This window comes from Asparagus officinalis, chromosome 7 (assembly GCF_001876935.1).
Source record: "Asparagus officinalis chromosome 7, Aspof.V1, whole genome shotgun sequence".
Taxonomy (NCBI): Eukaryota; Viridiplantae; Streptophyta; class Magnoliopsida; order Asparagales; family Asparagaceae; genus Asparagus; species Asparagus officinalis.
The window spans coordinates 147,288,118-147,308,374 of NC_033800.1; the positions used below are offsets into that span (position 1 = coordinate 147,288,118).

The following is a 20,257-nucleotide window of genomic DNA, read 5'->3' on the forward strand; positions in this document are numbered from 1 at the left end:
CGAGGGCTTGTCTATCTAGAAGGTTCCACTCTTCTTCCTTCATAGAATCTGGCTTCTTCCCCGATAGTGGTTGATACAGATTTTTCTGATACAGATAATCCTCTATCTGCATTTTCCAGAATCCGAAATCTGTTCCATCAAATTTCTCAAGTCTCATTTTTGCCTCATCTGTGGCCATGGCTCCCACTTGAATCTGACTTGTTCTAGATCGTTTCACGCTCTGATACCAGTTGTTGGGAATTTAAAGGCCGAAATCCCTAATGCAACGAAAAACGCAGAATAGAGAACAGTACACAAGATTTAACGAGGTTCGGCAACTGCCTACGTCCTCGGCTCTCTCTCTCTTCTTAATCTCTCTTTTTAATCTCCCCTCAAAATTCCCCTTTGAGAGCTGGAGAAAAAAACGAAATCGCTACTGCGATTTGGGGAAAACGCTGCTGCGTTTTAGGGCAGTTCGCCGCCGCCGCCAGAGAGAAAGAATCGGAAGAAAGGGGGGGAAGCTCAGCAACCGAAACCCTAGGGATGGGGTTTCTTTTATAGGCGGATGAGGAGGAGGAGCTGGCGACAGCCTGTCGCCAGCGTTCGCTTCGACGCCAAACTCGAGCGAACGCAGAGGTCGCTTCGACGCCAGCTTCGCACGAACGCAGAGTTCGGACCCCCCCAAAAAACGCAGAGCTCGCCATCGCTGTGACGCAGAGTTCGGAGGGGAGACGAACGCACAGCTCGAGCTCTCGCCTGCGACCGTCGAAACTCGCCTGGGCTACGCCGCTTGTGACAACCGGAGCTCGCCTGCGACCATCGAACTCGTCGGAGCTCGTCAGAGCTCCTCGTCGCCGGCGGAGGTTTGTTTCCACCCCCAATACTAACAATCCCTTCTCGAAAAGCTTTACAAAAACAAGGGAAGTAATGTATTTATTTTCCTAGGTATTAGTTTCCATCCAAATGATTCCGAAAAGAAAACATGAGATGCACATTAAGTCTCTGAAACACTTGTTCTATTAGCTTGTTTGCAGGTATCGCCATTGCTGGAAGGATCTGCTCGAGAATGGGCACGGAATTAAAACTACCTGGCCCCTTCAGAAGGAATAACTTCCTTTCAGCCTATGAATTTTCTTCCACCATTTAAGTTATGGATCAGGTGGACGTAGATTCTCTGCATTGTTGTACATATTATCGACAAGATGATGTTCTTCAAAAATGCAAATATTGACTAGATGAGATTCGACAATGAGCAATGCATTACGAGCAAGAAGCACAATTTGGCTTTATCGAGTGAACTTGGGGGGAAATTTGCTACGAAAAACTAGTCAAATAATGGTCTACGCACCAACGTCCTAGAGCTAAGATTTTCAGAACGAGGTTTCTACGCTGTAAGAGTCAATATCATCATACTGGTGGAATGTAAGTACATGCATTTGTCTGTGTATAGTAAATGCTACTGGTCGGAGAAGTGTGGGACCTGAAATGACTCGTTAATTTTTCGTAGTAATTCTTCTGGAAGGACTCCGATTTTTATTTCTCGTAGCACGAACATAGTATGAGGATTATAGCATGGCTGATGTAAAGAGCTGCGATGAGTTCTGATTTAAGTCTATAGGCATACAACAGTACTTGAGATGCGCGGTGTCAAGAATCAGTCTCTGCATACTGATGCCGATGCCCAACATCCACTGCTGAGGCCGGGCTTTGTCTGCTGCTTTCCTCCTTGTTTATTTGCAGTTCGAGCCTACCCTCTAGATCGGACTCATCGAACTCTCGCCCGTGCCTTTGTATCATGGGAATGATTTTATGCAGACTCCTCCAACAGGACTGTACGTTGGAGAAGAAAGAGAGGCGCAACAGGTTCGGGTTTGGGGCTCTTATCGGGTTTAAGTTTAAAGTGTTAGTGGGTTTGGGTATTAGGAATGAGCGGTTGTAATGGTTCGTTCAAGAAAAAAAGTTGAACATAATGGAATACTCCCCGAATATGATAACTGTTGTGTCAAAAGCTGTGTCGAGAAACCAAACCAAACGCCAATCCAAGAGAGCCAAACGAACTAAATATCAATGCACAAGCAAAACACCAATTTTAACGTGGTTCGGCAAGTTGCCTACGTCCACAGGGCATGCAGAAGGGGATGGAGTTTTCACTAATAGAGAAGAAGAGTACAAATTGAGATTACAAATCACTCGAAACAACAAACTAATCTCACCAACAAAATTCTTAATCTTTCCAAACAAAACCCTAACCAAAAGCTTAAAAAATACCTCTTTTTTGCTCCAAATATCCCCAATCAATGTTTAATCAAAGCCCAATCAAAGCCTAAACAAAGTCAAGGAAACCCTATAAAAATGTGTCTCTATTTATAGCAAAACACAATCTCAAACTGATTGGGATTCTAAAAATGAGTCTGCCACACCCTGGGGTGGCAGACACCACACCCATGATAAACAGGGCAGATTCTGTCATACTAGGATGTGGCAGACACCACACCCATGACAGACAGGGCAGATTCTGTCATACCCATGGCAGACACCACATCAGGATGTGGTGGAGTCTGTCTTGCTTATTTTTCACGTTTTTCTCAATTCTTTTCCTCAATTCCTTCGCCGTTTTCACAATTCTCCACATCGGTGAAGTTTTCCCAAAACTGAGCCGACACCAACCAAAACAAATGCCTCACTTGTTGCATCCAGTATGTCACGGCAACAGACTCATGACAACGGACTCCATCCACACAAGTCGAGACCCAAACGGGAGTGCGAACACTCACCCAAACGTCGGTATCTACTCACCAAATCGGCTGCATCAAAACTGTCTGCCTACGTATACTCTTGTCCAAGGAATCAAGCCTTCACGTAGTTCACCCAAACGGCCTCCAAAGGCCCTCAAACAAATAGAAAAGTCTGCAACTCTTCCCTAATATCGTCAACGGATCTGCAACTGATAGCGGCCCCAAACTGATACAAATCAAACACCTCCATCTGAGGTGAACCAATGGCCGTATCCAAATCATGTCCACCAACTGCAACCGAATCCAAAACCAATCCATCATCTGCATCCGAAATCAAATGATCCCCAACCTGTGTCACCTCAGCTGGAATCCCAAATGACGCAGTATGATCTGGAGTATATGGAATAAGTTCCACCCAACGTGAAGTAGAATCACCCTCCACCTGCTGCGATATCCAAACGACCTGATCAAATTGTTGTGCCAAACGAACGCCAATCGAAGAGAGCCAAACGAACTAAATATCAATGCACAAACAAAACATCAATGTTAACGTGGTTCGGCAAGTTGCCTACGTCCACGGGGCAAGAAGGGGATGGAGTTTTCACTAATAGAGAAGAAGAGTAAGAAGATTACAAATCACTCGAAAGAACAAACTAATCTCACCAACAAAACTCTTAATCTCTCCAAACAAAACCCTAACCAAAAGCTTAAAAAATACCTCTTTTTTTGCTCCAAATATCCCCCAATCAATGCTTAATCAAAGCCCAATCAAAGCCTAAACAAAGTCAAGGAAACCCTAAAAAATGTGTCTCTATTTATAGCAAAACACAATCCCAAACTGATTGGGATTCTAAAAACGAGTTTGTCACACCCTGGGGTGGTAGACACCACACCCTGGGGTGGCAGACACCACACCCATGATAAACAGGGCAGATTCTGCCATACTAAGATGTGGCAGACACCACACCCATGACAGACAGGGCAGATTCTGTCATACCCATGGCAGACACCACACTAGGATGTGGTGGAGTCTGTCTTGCTTATTTTTCATGTTTTTCTCAATTCTTTTCCTCAATTCCTTCGCCGTTTTCACAATTCTCCACATCGGTGAAGTTTTCCCAAAACTGAGCCGACACCAACCAAAACAAATGCCTCACTTGTTGCATCCAGTATGTCACGGCAACAGACTCATGACAACGGACTTCATCCACACAAGTCGAGACCCAAACGGGAGTGCGAACACTCACCCAAACATCGGTATCTACTCACCAAATCGGCTGCATCAAAACTGACTGCCTACGTATACTCTTGCCCAAGGAATCAAACATTCACGTAGTTCACCCAAACGGCCTCCAAAGGCCCTCAAACAAATAGAAAAGTCTGCAACTCTTCCCTAATATCGTCAACGGATCTGCAACTGATAGCGGCCCTAAACTGATACGACCGTATCCAAATCATGTCCACCAGTTGTAACCGAATCCAAAACCAATCCATCATCTGCATCCGAAATCAAATGATCCCCAACCTGTGTCACCTCAGCTAGAATCCCAAATGACGCAGTATGATCTGGAGTATGTGGAATAAGTTCCACCCAACGTGAAGTAGCATCACCCTCCACCTGCTACGATATCCAAACGACCTGATCAAATTGTTGTGCCAAACGAACGCCAATCGAAGAGAGCCAAACGAACTAAATATCAATGCACAAACAAAACACCAATTTTAACGTGATTCGGCAAGTTGCCTACGTCCACGGGGCAAGAAGGGGATGAAGTTTTTACTAATAGAGAAGAAGAGTACAAATTAAGATTACAAATCACTCGAAAGAACAAACTAATCTCACCAACAAAACTCTTAATCTCTCCAAACAAAACCCTAACCAAAAGCTCAAAAAATACCTCTTTTTATGCTCCAAATATCCCCAATCAATGCTTAATCAAAGCCTAAACAAAACCAAGGAAACCCTAAAAACGTGTTTTTATTTATAGCAAAACACAATCCCAAACTGATTGGGATTCTAAAAACGAGTCTGCCACACCCTGGGGTGGCAGACACCACACTCATGGTAAACAGGATAGATTCTGCTACACCAGGGTGTGGCAGACATCACACCCATGACAGACAGTACAGATTCTGTCACACCCATGAAAGACACCATACCAGGATGTGGTGGAGTCTGTCTTGCTTATTTTTTACGTTTTTCTTAATTCTTTTCCTCAATTCCTTCGACGTTTTCACAATAACCCCAACTACATGGACGGACTTGTATCAGCATGTTAATGCAATTTGGGGGGCTAATACCCGAGTATGAAGATCCCGAGGACTAATATTAGAAAAAAACTAATGATTTAAGGGACTGTTATCTAAAAAAAACATTTATTTAATATTCTAAAAGGAATGACCTATAATAGAATCATTGTGATTATCATCCTTATTTGCCCCTATCACGCTATATCTGTGCCATAATCTTTCACGTGTCGATCAACTTATATATATTGTTGTGATATTTGTAAGGAAATCGAAGGGCAATAGTTAAATTCCTTTCCCAATTTGTTATTTTTTTTAAACAGTTGGTCACTTTTATAATCAATCGTTCGTTTTTCTTACAACTTTTTACTACACTGTTTATATGAGAAGACGAAGATCCATGACAAAACAAATTAACACCCAATGGGCTAGTCTAATATAAAAACGTATTTAATTATCCAGAAAAAAAAACATTTATCCATTTCTCCTATATATTTTACTAAATGCAAATGGAAATGTGATTCACTTACCATTGGTACACATTTTTAATTTGTGCTCAGCATACACCTATCCTTAAATACCCCCATTACCAAACATAAATTCTTGCTTAATTTATTTCAATTTATTCCCTATCAAATTAACGTATATATCCTCCATCAAATCCCCAAATATCTTCACGCACAACTGTCTAATATCTTTCAATATCCATCTTACCATTTTTAGCTTGATTATAGGTTATCTTTACCACTTATCATAGCCCTTATCTATCTTAATTTTTATATTTATAATCATAATCCTTTTCATCTTCTACTCTTCTTCTTCCTCTTTCTTTCTTTCTTTCTTTCTTTGTGCTTTACAATTTTGAGTGAAAATGGCGCCTGGAGTTGTTATGCCAAGATCAGGGGCCCCACCAAATGAGTTTGAAGGGAGGGTCACAATCTATGTTGTGGTTTGTGGGATTATTGCAGCTACCGGTGGTCTCATGTTCGGTTATGATATTGGAATCTCAGGTTTGCATACTTTTTTTTTTATTAAATGCAGATAACAATGTTTATCTATACCTTCAGTAGAACTTATCATTTCTCGATTATTTTTTTTACAATTTATCGCTCCTGGATTGTTATGTTAGAAAAAATATGAAGACTGATAATTGATCAATGCTGCTATAGATAGATATAAGGGGGTTTGTCTGAATCACCTTATCTTTTTAATGAATCCTTAGTTTGAGTATTTCGTTAATACAAGACTGGTGAAATATGGTTTTCACTTAATTTATATGGAGGATTTTTGGTTGCGGTACTCATCAGATTAAATGTTTAAGCTAATTTATTTTAATATATAGTTGGTAGTTGTAACAATTGTAGTCTGTAAACCCTTTTGGCTTTTTAGATCAATCTCTATTTCTCCTTTTTTGCAAGGGAAAAAATGATGCATGAAGCTCAGTCTTATATATCATGCTTAGATTTGTTTTTATTTGAAGAGGAAAAATTAATCAATGAAATCTATTACGAAGCCGCAAAATAGTTTTTATCGTAAGTAGTAAACTAATAAGTTTCATTTATATATTTATGATATATATAGTATATATAGTATATTATATTACTAGTATATAGTATATATATATAGTAAAAGCGTTATGCTCAACTAAGTGGATAGGAAAGGAGTCATGAGCCACGGAAGTATTTTTTATCCGTTGATAAGCATTATAGGAGTATGATGAAGAGTAATGAGATCTTGTTAAGATGTGAGCCATCCTTTTTTGGATGGCACAAGTCTTGAGACTAAGATATAAGTGGAAGAAAAAGTTGAGTGAGAAGGCTCTCACTATGCGCACTTAAACTGATAGGAGTTTTACTCTCTCTCTCGATTACGAGGGTCCGTGGCTATATAATATATATATACTATATATAGTATATATATAACTATAATATATACTATACGTATATAGTATATATAATATAATGATTAATACTGAGCGTCCGAAGGCTCCAACATTTTTTTTTAGTTTGAAAGAATATAATAAGCTAACTAACTTATGTTGTCACTGCCAATTAATTATCTTTTTGCACAGGAGGAGTGACATCTATGGATGATTTCTTGGAGAAATTCTTCCATAAAGTCTATCTGAAGAAACACCATGCAAGAGAGGACAACTATTGCAAATTTGACAACCAAGGACTCCAACTATTTACTTCATCTCTTTATCTTGCTGCTCTTCTCACTAGTTTTCTTGCATCCAAAACCTGCACAAGATATGGTAGAAAACCCACAATGCAAGCTGCCTCCGTGTTTTTCTTGGTCGGAACTGTGCTCAATGCCGCTGCCGTGAATCTCTGGATGCTCATTATCGGGAGACTTCTTCTTGGGGTTGGAGTTGGATGTGCTAATCAGGTATTACATAAGTGCTAAGGGCGCGTTTGGTTGCCTCTTTTAGAGGGGGAAATGGGTTGAAAGCCTATCAAAAGTGTCAGTTTTGACAGGCTTTCTTGCAAAAAACGTCTCTTTTAGATGCGTTTTTGCAAGAAAGTCTGTCAAAACTGACGCTTTTGGCAGGCTTTCCCCTTCCCCCTTATGCAAACAAACAGCCCCTAATTGTATACACTTTTCTAGTGACTGTTGTTTTTATGGTAAATGTCATAAAACTCCCTTTAAGTTTCGTCGAGTTTGAATAACTCCCTTATAAACTTTAAAAATGTCACTTTACTTCGCTCAAGTTAATTTTTGTCTGTTAGCCCAGTAACAAACACTGTTGTATCTGATTGCACACGGGAGATTCACATGCATTCATAGGATAAAAATGCACCTGAAGGGGAAAAACCCCCCTCTCAGTGTGGTCGAGTGACATTTATAAAGTTTAGAGAGCTCATCTCAGAAGACAAACAACCAAACTTAAGAACGATTTGGTGAAATTTACCCAATAAATAGTGAGTTATCCTATAAATTAAATGCTAGGCATCTAAACTTTTATCTTCAACGCGTTTAATACTTGTTAAGCATTTTTTTTTCTCCTTAACTTTTTCAGGCAGTCCCATTATTTTTATCCGAAATAGCCCCTGTAAAATTACGAGGAGCACTCAACATCCTCTTCCAACTAATGGTAACAATCGGCATCCTTGTTGCCAATCTCGTCAACTACAAAGCCTCCACCATCCACCCTTCGGGATGGCGCCTCGCCCTCGGCCTCGCCGGAGTCCCTGCAGCCATTCTTTGCATCGGTTCCTTCATCATCCCTGAGACTCCGACGAGCCTCATCGAGCGTCAAGAACTCGATCAAGGCCTCTCCGTCCTTAAAAAGATCAGAGGGACCGATAACGTTAGCCTTGAGTACAAAGAAATTTTGCAGGTAATCAAGTCGGTGTTCGTATTTGCATTAGATCTTGTATTTGATTAAAATCTGCTTGTAGAACATAACAAAAAAAATAAGCTACAAAGGGATAGAAGTGTTTCAGTAATTTTGTTTCTCGTTAGCTCGTTTAGTAAAATAAACTGCAAAGAACTAAAATGTAAATGTTAACAGGCTAGTGAGTTGGCAAAGGAAGTGAAGCATCCGTTCAAGAACCTAAGGCAACCGTCGAGTCGGCCACCGTTAGTGATTGCAGTATTGATGCAAATATTCCAGCAATTTACCGGAATCAACGCCATCATGTTTTACGCACCGGTGTTGTTTCAGACGATCGGATTCAAGAACGATGCGTCCTTGTTGTCGGCGGTTATAACGGGGACCGTTAACGTTCTGTGCACCATTGTTTCCATTGTTTTTGTGGATAAAGCTGGGAGGAAAATACTGTTATTGTCTGCCTGCATCCTCATGTTAATTGCTCAGGTTATCCTGCATTTCAGTATTTCTGTATTAATTTCTGTCATGAAGTCATAGCTAAGTTTGTAATTTTACTTTAAAATATCGACTTAAGTCGAACAAATGTATAGTAGATTGGAAGTTTTAACATATTTATAGAAATTAAATAATTGTTAAGACTTTTAAATCTTTAAGTATATGCTAAATGAAGTACGGAGAGATTGATCAGAGCATGTGGACTTGACAAATTCTATATTTTGGTAGTTCATTTTATTTTATGAGACAGCGGTTCGTATCACATAACCTTTATTAATTTATATTCTACTATACCATGCTAATGTCCTTACCATAGCTGTAGGCCTGTAGTATCGTCATAGAGCTTGCAGAATCTGTAATTCTACTTTGGCAAATGGACCCTGAGCAATCTTTTTTGACTCTTTTAGCCTCAGATAGACTCGCTAATTTCAACTAGGGCAATATCTGCCAAAATTTCACCTAAGATAAAAGTGGCAAAAAGATTTCACCCATCGGTGTATATGCCAAAATCAAACTACATAGGTATTAAGTTCAAACAATAATTATATAGAGTCTACGTGAAATTTACCCTTCAAAATCTTGTGTACTTTTACTTCCTCATTTCTGATCTTTGTTTCCCCTTGACAGACAACAATTGGAGGAGTTCTACATGCAAATCTGAAGGCAACCAACAATCTCAATCATAGTGTCGCGATAGTGGTAGTCGTATTTGTATGCGTCTTTGTTGGAAGTTTTGCTTGGTCATGGGGCCCCCTTGGTTGGTTAATCCCTAGTGAGACCTTCCCTTTAGAAACAAGAACAGCTGGTTTTTCCTTCGCAGTGAGCTCCAACATGCTCTTCACCTTCATCATAGCTCAAGCTTTCCTCTCTATGATGTGTCACATGAGAGCATCCATCTTCTTCTTCTTCTCCGCTTGGATCGTCGCCATGGGACTTTTCGTGGTGTTTCTTTTGCCCGAGACGAAGAATGTGCCTATTGATGAGATGATTGAGAGAGTTTGGAAGTTGCATTGGTATTGGAAGAGGTATATGGATGATGATGATAAATTGGAGAAGATTGAAAGGGGTGGTTGATCATTTGATTTCTAAGTCTTTTGGATTGTGTTTTCTTTGGTACCTACTACTAAAACAATCTCTTTGCACGAAAATACTGTGGACTTTATATTGGAACATTGATTGTTAGAGCTAACTTTCTTCTTGCATTATGATAAGGTTATGTTATGAAAGATTATTTGTCATGTTGAGGACTTTTTTTTTCTGTTGAGGATATTTTTGGTATTACACAAACTCTCTCTCTCTCTCTCTCTCTCTCTCTCTCTCTCTCTTCTTTTTTTTTAACGGGTGAGATCCTCTTATCAATTTGTTTTGTATGATGAGGTCTGGACCTGTAACAAACCTGACATTAGAGTTTTTAGTAGTGATTGGATTTTCTAACCACGTTACTAGCATATGCAATTATATTACAGTAGTGAGATCAAACATCTACCAAAATTTTTAATTTTAATTGTCTCCTCCAAATCAGCGCACGTCGTAATGTGCTCCCGAAGATTAGCCTACGTGGCTGACTAAATCTTCAGAGTCGTTACAGCTAAGTCTCATGTGGATGACGAGCCTCGTTTTTTATTGAAACGGAGTTCGTCAAACTGGATGAGCCTCGATACGCAGCGAGGTTCGTCTTCTAAGGCCAACTTTGCAGTACAGCGAACTCTATCTTCACTGACGTCGTCTGACGAGCTTCGTATTCACTAACGAACTTCATCTTCGACAGCTGAGTCCAACTACGTAGCAAGTCTTGTGAATTTTCTTTTGACGAGCCTCATATTCACTAATGAGCTTTACGTCTGGTGGTGAGTTCCGACCCTCGTATCCAATGACGAGTTTCGAACCTCATTTTCAATGATGAGCTTCGAACCTCGTTCCCAATGATGAGCTTCAAACTGTATCTTCAATGACGAGCTTCATCTTCCAGAGTAGCTTTGTCCACAGTGATGAACTTTGATGTCGAGCTTCGCGACGTAGCTGTCACGCCCCGGGCCCACGGGCCCGTTGGCACGTGCAAGCCGTGGGACTCACTGAGTGTAACGTGCTATTTGACTCAAACCACTGTCAAAATCGACTAGCCGATGTTACACTTGAGTTTTTAGCTTCACTATATAAACTCTTTAAATTTTCTCATTCTCACCGATGTGGGACTAAGTTTGGTGGGACGTCACATTCACCCCACCTTACAAAGACGACGTTCTCGTCGCGGCATGACAATTAGCACATCCCAGTATCACCGCCAGGCGATGTGGACTCTAGAGGTGGCTCCTACGGGCTCTAAAGGTGACTCTCACCGCATCACACAGTGTAGCACTTAGCTCCACACTTCCGGCTGGCGACTGCTCTGATACCATTTGTCACACCCCGAGCCAACGGGCCCGTTGGCGCGTGCAAGCCGTGGACCCACCGAGTATAACGTGCTATTTGACTCAAACCACTGCCAAAATCGAAATGTGACGTCCCACCAAACTTAGTCCCACATCGGTGAGAATGAGAAAATTTAAAGGGTTTATATAGTAAAGCTAAAGACTCAAGTGTAACATCGGCTAGTCGATTGAAATGCATATTTTTATCAGAAACAACATGTTCGTGACCCAAATTGATTCAGACATATTTTTTATGCAGACGTGGGAACATTGGAAGAACGGAAAGATGTTTGAAATAATCGACACATCCATAGTTGAGAACTGCCGTGAAAATGAAGTGCTGAGATGCATCCAGATTGGACTGCTATGTGCTCAGGAACTTCCAGATAATAGACCTCTAATATCACAAGTAGTTCTCATGTTCAATAGTCCATCGATGGATATTCCAGTTCCCTTGAAACCTGCACATTATGCTTCGATGAGAGAAGGGAGTTCGGTGAATGAGGATCCGATTTCTGAACTTCAACCTAGGTAGATACTGCCCATACTGTCAAGAATTAAAAGCTTGATATTTCTAACTGTTCGTGGTCAAATTTGATCTAAGTAATGAATAATCAAGAGAGTTTTTGTTTCCCTGATCGTTTGGTGTTTGGTCAAATAAGGAAGGTTAACTGATATTTCTATAGTATGGGCTCGGGGTTTGCGAAGTTTATCGTGTTTGGTCTAATAAGGAAGGTTAAGTGATAGTTCTAAAGTAAGGGCTCGGGGTTTGCTAAGTTTACCGAGTTTGGTCTAATAAGTGTTTGGTCTAATAAGGAAGGTTAAGTGATATTTCTAAAGTATGGGCTCGGGGTTTGCGAAGTTTACTGTGTTTGGTCTAATATGGAAGGTTAAGTGATATTTCTAAAGTATGGCTCGAGGTTTGCGAAGTTTACTCTACATTTTAACTGTAAGGTAGTATGGCAATTGAGGTAATCAGGTTAAGTGAACTTGCCAAACTGACCCTAAGTTGCACTGAACTTTAGTGTGTATGGAACAAATGACATTACAGAGGGTAGTAATTTCCAAAACATGGAGGTAGTAATTTCCGGAAATGAAGACAGCTACTCAAATTAAATATCAAAATAGCCTATGTCATTTATACATCAGAGTTTCTCACTGAAGTCCACTCACCCTCGCTCTTTGCAAAAACGACTTATATCAAGAAAAGTACTGTACAAGATTATTTCCTCATACCTAGAAAAAGAATATGTCTTAGCAGAGCTCAACCATTTCGGTTTAGATCACTGTTCCACTCGGGACCAAAGCGTCCTTGATTATAGTCACAATGCCACTCTTGATGAAGTATCCATCAGTCTCTCTTGCTGATTCTTGCACATTGTCGCTGTTGATGATCTGAAGTAGCAGTGAAGTGGATCGTCAGAATGGAACTTTAACATATACGAAAATGTGCATGAGTAAATGATGAAGTTGATAAAAGGAAAGATATCAAGCATGATATATTTAGATAGCATAGTCAAGGGTTTAATGTGAAGTGTCATGACTTCGGGAGAGTTTGTAGTTTGTCTTATTTAATAGGGTTAGTTTTGGACCGTTAGTAGTTTATGTCTCATTTAATAGGGTTAATTGCGGATAGACTCCTTGTAGTAACGCTGTTTTGAACTTGTTTTTTTCGTAAATAGAATTTCTAAGGAGCAAACGAGTTTAAAATTTCACCCAGTGGGTCTATCGGCAAAAGTAAAGGTGGGGTAGTAAGTTCAAAACAACAATAAGAAAGGGGGTCTATCTGTAATTAACCCAATTTAATTTCGTTAAGTAGTAGGGTCCAGAGGTAGCTATTGGCAATTTAATGTGGGGGTACTTTTGTGGGTTTGTTGGATACTAACAATTCCTCTATGAAGTAGGAATAGGAGTTAGTTTTTGCCAAAAATGGAAGGACGCTGTGGGTGCTTGATTTGAAGATAATGCCAAAATAATTATTACACCCTAACTCCTGTGTGCTTTAGCAGGAGTTAGCTAGAGTTTAAGCTAATATATTAATTAATTAATATATTAATTACTAGACGCAGCATTATATTTAGACTGGCATGGAAATATATCAAGAACTCATGATTCATCACTAGTGTCATATGCTAAAATTTATACAAGCTGACCCTGCATGAATCATGGAATAACTTCTCTGATCGACTTATTTCTCTCGGTCTTGTTCAGGTTATAAAGTTAATTAGTGATGAAATAAATATTGAATCATTGATCAGGGGGACTGAGCTCCAAATTGAAGGATTCATGACTGGTAATATGGACTAGCTGGATTCCTAATAGACACCTAAAACCTGCTAACTCCTGTCGCCAAAAAGGGCCTAATAGTTGCTAAACTTGAAGATTTTGTCAAACTTTTTTGACACAAACAAAGAATATGAGAACAGAATTATATACACAGCAGTTTACAGACAAAACTGTAACAGCAATACCTTGACATTATCCCCAATACGAGCATTCTTGTCGATAATAGCTCTTTTGATGTGAGAATTCTTTCCAATACCAATAGGGACGCTCCCTTTTGCAGCTAGGAACCGCTTGTCTGCCTCAGTCTGCCAGCATATCATAATGTAACAGCATCGTTTCAAAGTTCAGACAGTTTAATTAAATCACTAATAAAGTCAAATAACAGAAAATCCTCCGGTCTACTTCTGTGATATCATTTTTTACGAGAAATTACCTCATAGTAGTCTGCTCCCATGAGTAAAGTATCTTCTATTATTGCACCCTCAGAAATACAAGAACGAAGACCAACTACAGAATGGTGAATCTTGCAATTCTGCAGTGAAGAAAGAGAAAGTTGTATTTATTTATCAAAGGGCCTTATTTGCCGTCAATCTAACATATGGCACCACCTACAAAATCTTACGGAAGTATAAAGGTTTAAACAATAAGTTAGCCAATTCTGGCAGGGCAAATATATAGAATATGGCAAAGACAAGTAAACAAAACCTTTCATCAAAGTTTTTGGGTAATCGAAACTGCCAGATAAAATGCTGAAGCTACTAATAAATCTGAACAAATGGAAATATTAATTGAAAACAGAGCAAAGGTGGTTGTTGGTGAGGGATTATGCAATATTACAAGTGAATGTTTATGCTTCTGACTTCTAGATTTAATGTTTTCATTAGTTTTAGTAATGCCATGTAGTACCAATAACATAAACCCAATATACCTTAATCACGCATCCTTCACCAATAACACTGTCTGTAACATCAGCATCAAGCATCTTGGATGGTGGTAAATATCGAGGCTGTGTATAGATCGGAGAAGAACGGTCATAGAAGCTGCACAGAAAAGGAATAAATCCAAGTTATTACTTCCAAATCAGTAGTACGGGGAAAAAAAGTTACATAATGAATTATTGATCTCATCTATCAGAGGATTCACCTGAAATCTGGTATTGGTTTCTTAGTTATCCCAAGATTTGCATTATAGAATGCTTCAATTGTACCAATATCTTCCCAGTAACCATCATACAAGTAGGCTTGCACCTATATGTCAGTGTGGTCATTTGTAAGTTTAATAAAAAAGATACATAAAATAAAGAGCCAAAACCAAGTGGAGCAGTACGCATTAAGCCAATCACATATTCCGCTATCCATAAAATAAACCTGTACTGTCTAATAATGAGACTTGCGTACATAAAAATAGATTAACCACAACCTATTGAAGGACATTCAGAATATAAGGAAATGAAATTCAAGCATGATGTTAGCAGCGTGTGTCTGTTAAGTAACTTGGGGACTTCCTTCGGGAATAACTTAGAGTAGAAACACAAGAGAAAATTGATATATTAAAAGTATATCATAATAAATTAGGTTTTATTAATATAGACCAACAAAACCATATTTGTAAGGTCTTGTGTATGAATAGATGTAAGAATAACTTAGAGTAGAAACACTGGACCTTTTTTGCAGAGAAAATTTATATATTTAAAAGTATATCATAACAAATTAGATTATACTAGTACTTAGACCAACAAAACCATATTTGTAAGGTCATGTGTATGAATAGATCTAAGAAAATTATTGAGATGCCCAACAAAAAAATCATTTCTCTTCTTTTCTTTTCTTTTCTTTTCTTTTTTTTGGTCATGCTGGAAACTAATGAATAATGATAACTACACATACCCTCATACCGATGCTAGTAGCACCAGGAATCACTTCACTTCCAAAGTCATTGGCTCCAGGAAATTTTTCACGAAGCAACTTCAACATCACATCTTTACTGACCACATAGATACCCATACTGGCTATAAAAGGCATCTCTTTTGCTCTTTCATCATCAAGCCCTAAAATGGTGGTATCAACCTGCAAAGAGCAATATAATAGATTAAAGACAATTAGAATGCACCATACCAATATCCATGTATCCAATTGCAATACACTAAACACATCCTTAATATATGAAAGAGGAAGTGGTTAGAAAGTATACCTTCATTGCCTGGAGCTGATCACCTTTTGGCTTCTCCGAAAATTCAATGATGCGCCCTTCTTCGTCAATCTTCATCAAACCAAAAGCAGTTGCTCGCTTTTCATCCATTGGCAATGCAGCAACAGTTATATCTGCATCTGTTTCCCTATGTGCTTGTATAAACCTTTCATAGTCCATGCGATAGAGATGATCCCCAGCAAGAACCAGGAATTCCATAATATTATGCTCCTCAAAGAGCCACAAATATTGTCTTACAGCATCAGCAGTACCCTAAAAAGTATAATGCAGTTCTCAGTTTCACTCATGCTGATATAAATATTATGGTTAGATAGGAAGATTCATTGTATTGACTATAATAACAAATGGTTGTATGGAATTTAACGTAATCATGTAGGAGAATCAAAAAATTGCATACAAAAGTACACCTCAAATGTCGAGTTCATCTGTAGGAAGTTATAGAAAATAACACTCACCATATAGAAAATAACACTCACCATCATGTTGTACAAAAATGTCATTAAATGATTAGGCAAGAGTAAGCAATGGATTGTGCCAGAGGGAGAGACCCATACATATGTCCATCGATGACATGTACAAATGTATAAATCATATAGCAAAAGAATATATGTAGGATTAATTTTTCTCTTGACAACAGTTAATATCAGTGGAACAATATTCTTTTGTCATTCAAAACAACCATAGTAAATAAATATTGTTTCTTGGGGTCATAGACTTGTACAGCTTTTTTAGGATTTAGCATGTTGGCATGTATGTGCCATGTCCTATCCATGTACGGTATCATGTCAATTTTGCATGCCAACGTCTCTGATCATAGTGAAATAAAGAGCTGCCTCCATGCCCGCATTACAGTGGTCTTTCTAATATCATATGACAAAAGTTGAAATTCAGTTTTCTTTTCTACTTCAGTCAGACACTTCTTTTGTGATTGAAAACAAAGATCCGACATTGTGGCTAGATGCTGGCGACATGTCTTCTAATACAACATAACTGTACTGTAGACCTGTTTCCCTAAAGTACTAGGACCAATGACACAACCAGAATGCACAAGCAGGAATTCACCTTCAGTGCAGAACTCATGCTCTCAACATAGAGAAATCAACAAGGCTGGAATATAGCAGAAGAGATGCAAAATAGGGCAGATAGCTAGGAAAAGGCAAACCTGAAACCAGTTAGGGTTCTCTGGACTCTGCTGAGCAGCAAGAACTTCGACAAACCCTTCATTCTTATAACCGCCCATATTACTTGCATAAGCCCGTGAAAGATGGCGGTTGAGTGATGCTGAATTGAACTGTGTGAGGACATATATCTTAGAGATGTTACTGTTCAGGCAATTGCTAACAGGAATGTCAATCAATCTGTAATTAGCCCCTAAAGGAACAGCTGGCTTAGCTCTCTTCTTTGTCAAAGGGTACAACCGGGTCCCTGCTCCACCTCCAAGGATAATCCCAAGAACACTCTACGACAAGGACAACAGAAAATCCATAAGTATCTCTCTTTATAATCAAACGAATTGATAATCGATTCATGAACTACCTATCAAAAAAGAAAATTTAACACACATAGAAAAGAACAGAACTCAACATGAAAATTCGATCAAAGATCAACAGAATTAATCAGATTCTTCAGAGTAAATTCATTTATCCGAAGTACATTATCACAGAATTAAGTCATAAAGGCGTCTCCAATAATGAAATATCCTTACAAACTAGGTCTCCATTAAAATCAGTGAACATGTGATTTTCTTTCAGACTTTCCAATAAAATATTGTTCATACGCTACGCTAGTTTCTCACTCATATTACGAAATGCATATATAGTTTTTTTTTTTTCTTTTTTTCACTTTTCCCCTGATTGAAAACAGAGTGATCTACCTTTCTATATCGTAAGAGTGACAAATATTAATGAATCCATTCCATTTCTTCACATACACATCCAAAATGATCCACTCATCCAATTAAACAACATAAAAATCAAATACTCCACGAAGTTCGAAACTTTTCTTTGAGTTCATTTTCGATAGAAACACACTATCACAAAAGGATTCCAATTTGCGCAGAAAATTCAAACTTAGTCACCGGATACATGCAGCAAAATAACACATTATAGAATATAATGTGCTCAAAATGTTAAAATTAACATTCCTAATCAAAATACAATCATTTTCAACCAATATCAACTCCTCAAACCCCAAAAAAAAAACACGCGCGCACACACGCGCGCAGCTACATATATTCAAACTCACCACACTAGCATCAGGATCCAAACAAGTCTGCGAGTTCCTCGAGTCCGAAACTGCCTTCGGAGACACCGAGATCGGAGATCTCCCTCTCGAGTCGCAATTTCTCGGCCGCAAAACCGCCTTCGAGCTCAACTTCTCGCCGGAGATCTGAGAACAAGATGAAGATAGGCCAGCGCTCGCGGATCTAGGCAGAGGCGTGGAGGATTTGGATCTTCGGTTTGATGGTATTAGGGTTTTCGAGGACGGGATTTGAGAAATTCCAGTGGTCGCCATTGCCATTCTCTAGAGAGAGAGAGAGAGAGAGAGAGAGAGAGAGAATCTCGCTCTCGAGATGTGATTCGTGAGGTTTATATCCGAGTTGGATCACGAGCTCAGTCTCAGCAGCTCTTGGTTTACTAGCCTCGTGATTTCGGTTTAATCACGAAAACGCCACTCCTGGATTTGCGTGGCTATTATAAATTAACTCGTGTTTAAGCTAGGACTTTTTTGCTTGTTAACCCAAAGTCTAGCGCGAATTTATTTTCGACTCCGCCGGCTTCCAAAAATCAGCCTTAGACCCAATTAGTTGTACAGAACATTTTTTTTTGTTAAATTACTAAATTGGCATTAAAAGTGATACCCTTTTACTAACAAGTTCTGAAAAGTAATATCGGTTACAACAAGAGCTAAATAGGGATCCAGTTTACCTACAAGGCGTTTTCGATCGTTGTTTTTTCCAATTTAAGCGGCAAAATTAGAAACGTGACCGCCAAAGGGCTTTGAATAGTGTATATTTAGACAATTTGGTATTTTAGCTCAATTTAGTAGTATAAGAGCTAAAATATCAAATTCACATGTCTTGTTGGTAAATTGGTCACTTTTTAGGTCTTGTTGGTAAAAAGACATTACTTTTTATGCTAATTTAATTATTTAGCCATTTATTTTTAGACATAAGTACTATATTTCAACCATTTTGTGCAATTAAGATACAACCTAAGAGTTGCTATATTTGAATGTAAATTGCTATATGGTTGAATACAGGTTTTATCTTTGGGTATAATTTATGCATAGTTTATGCATACAGGATGAACGAAATACATTATTGAGTTTAAAAATAATTAAGTATTGATCTTTCCACTTAAAGAATTATTTTGGAAGCTAATCGGTGTAGAGCTAAATCAGGGGAGGCCTTTGGGTTTATAAATAAAAACCTTTAAGCTGAAAATAGACTAATTATAAAAATATCTAATGTTTGACTAATTGTACTTAGGCCCTAATGAGAGTGAGAGAAGAATGGAAGTGAGGTACGGGCCCACGTGTACACAATATGCGGTGGAAGTTCAGAGCTGATGGTGGCTTGCACATGTGATGTGGGGTCCACGTATTTTGATGGGTAGTGTAATTCCGAGAAAATGTCATGGATGTTTTGGTGAGAATCTCACTTACGTGCAGCTCATGGGCCTACTGTCTCCATCGTCGTGGGTCATGTTAAATTGGGCCCATAATGCTAAATGCTGGATTCTACATTGAGTAATTACTATGGGTACTTAACGATATATGTATCCGAGAAAATATTTGTAACCATATTCATTAGGATACTAATAGGGTTACTCAAATCTATAAACAATTAGATATGGTTACGAATATAATTTTATAATGAAATATCTGAATTCATATCCAAAATATCCGGATACATATTAGTCATATTGTTATGATAGTTTTATACCTTAGATTATAAATTCAAAGTTAATTTTGATGATCAAGATGTCTAATCTTAACTTTTTAGATATAATAAACATATTAATGAACTCTTTTGCATCACATAAACTATATTTTTTTCAATACTATCTAATTTTCTCACATCCGTTTTGTGTCTAATACATATCTGTTTATATATCCGTATGTATATCCATATCAATATCGCATTTTAACGGATATAAATATGAATTTTCCTTACAGAGATATATGTATCCGTATCCATATTCGAAATGGGAAAGCGGATATGAATATGATAATTATCACATCTAAGCCATATCCAGACCAAATGCACCCCTAGTTATTACATTCAATAACTCCTAGCTTTTGCACCTTTCTAACTGACAAATGCTTTTATAGGGTACACGGACTCATGAAGTTTTTGTGGTCAGTGCAAATTGTGACTCAAATTTTGAAACAATCTGCACAATGGCCTACAAAGAGTACTTGGATAAAAATTCACATTAATAGGAAATTATTGTACCAACATTCACCTACCCATCAATCAATAAGAATAATTCAATATGTTTGAATATATCAAACATTTGACAAGTAATATTATCAAAGAGAAGGCGCTTGCAATACTG

At 38.5% G+C, this 20,257-nt stretch overlaps 2 protein-coding genes across 2 annotated transcripts; one reads left to right on the forward strand and one right to left on the reverse strand.

Annotated features, from left to right (window-relative positions):
* LOC109847945 (sugar transport protein 8-like) lies at nucleotides 5,833–9,867 on the forward strand. The gene is made up of 5 exons (XM_020417174.1): nucleotides 5,833–5,971; nucleotides 7,033–7,352; nucleotides 7,984–8,304; nucleotides 8,479–8,784; nucleotides 9,421–9,867. The coding sequence occupies exons 1-5, from the start codon at nucleotides 5,833–5,835 to the stop codon at nucleotides 9,865–9,867; spliced, it is 1,533 nt and encodes a 510-aa protein (XP_020272763.1).
* LOC109848547 (glucose-1-phosphate adenylyltransferase small subunit, chloroplastic/amyloplastic) lies at nucleotides 12,286–18,244 on the reverse strand. Its single transcript, XM_020418102.1, has 9 exons — nucleotides 17,940–18,244; nucleotides 16,858–17,154; nucleotides 15,678–15,947; nucleotides 15,374–15,553; nucleotides 14,631–14,734; nucleotides 14,416–14,527; nucleotides 13,921–14,019; nucleotides 13,673–13,792; nucleotides 12,286–12,596 (listed from the first exon to the last, which is right to left on the reverse strand). Exons 1-9 carry the CDS (start codon nucleotides 18,213–18,215, stop codon nucleotides 12,480–12,482), a joined length of 1,575 nt encoding a protein of 524 aa, XP_020273691.1. The 5' UTR covers nucleotides 18,216–18,244; the 3' UTR covers nucleotides 12,286–12,479.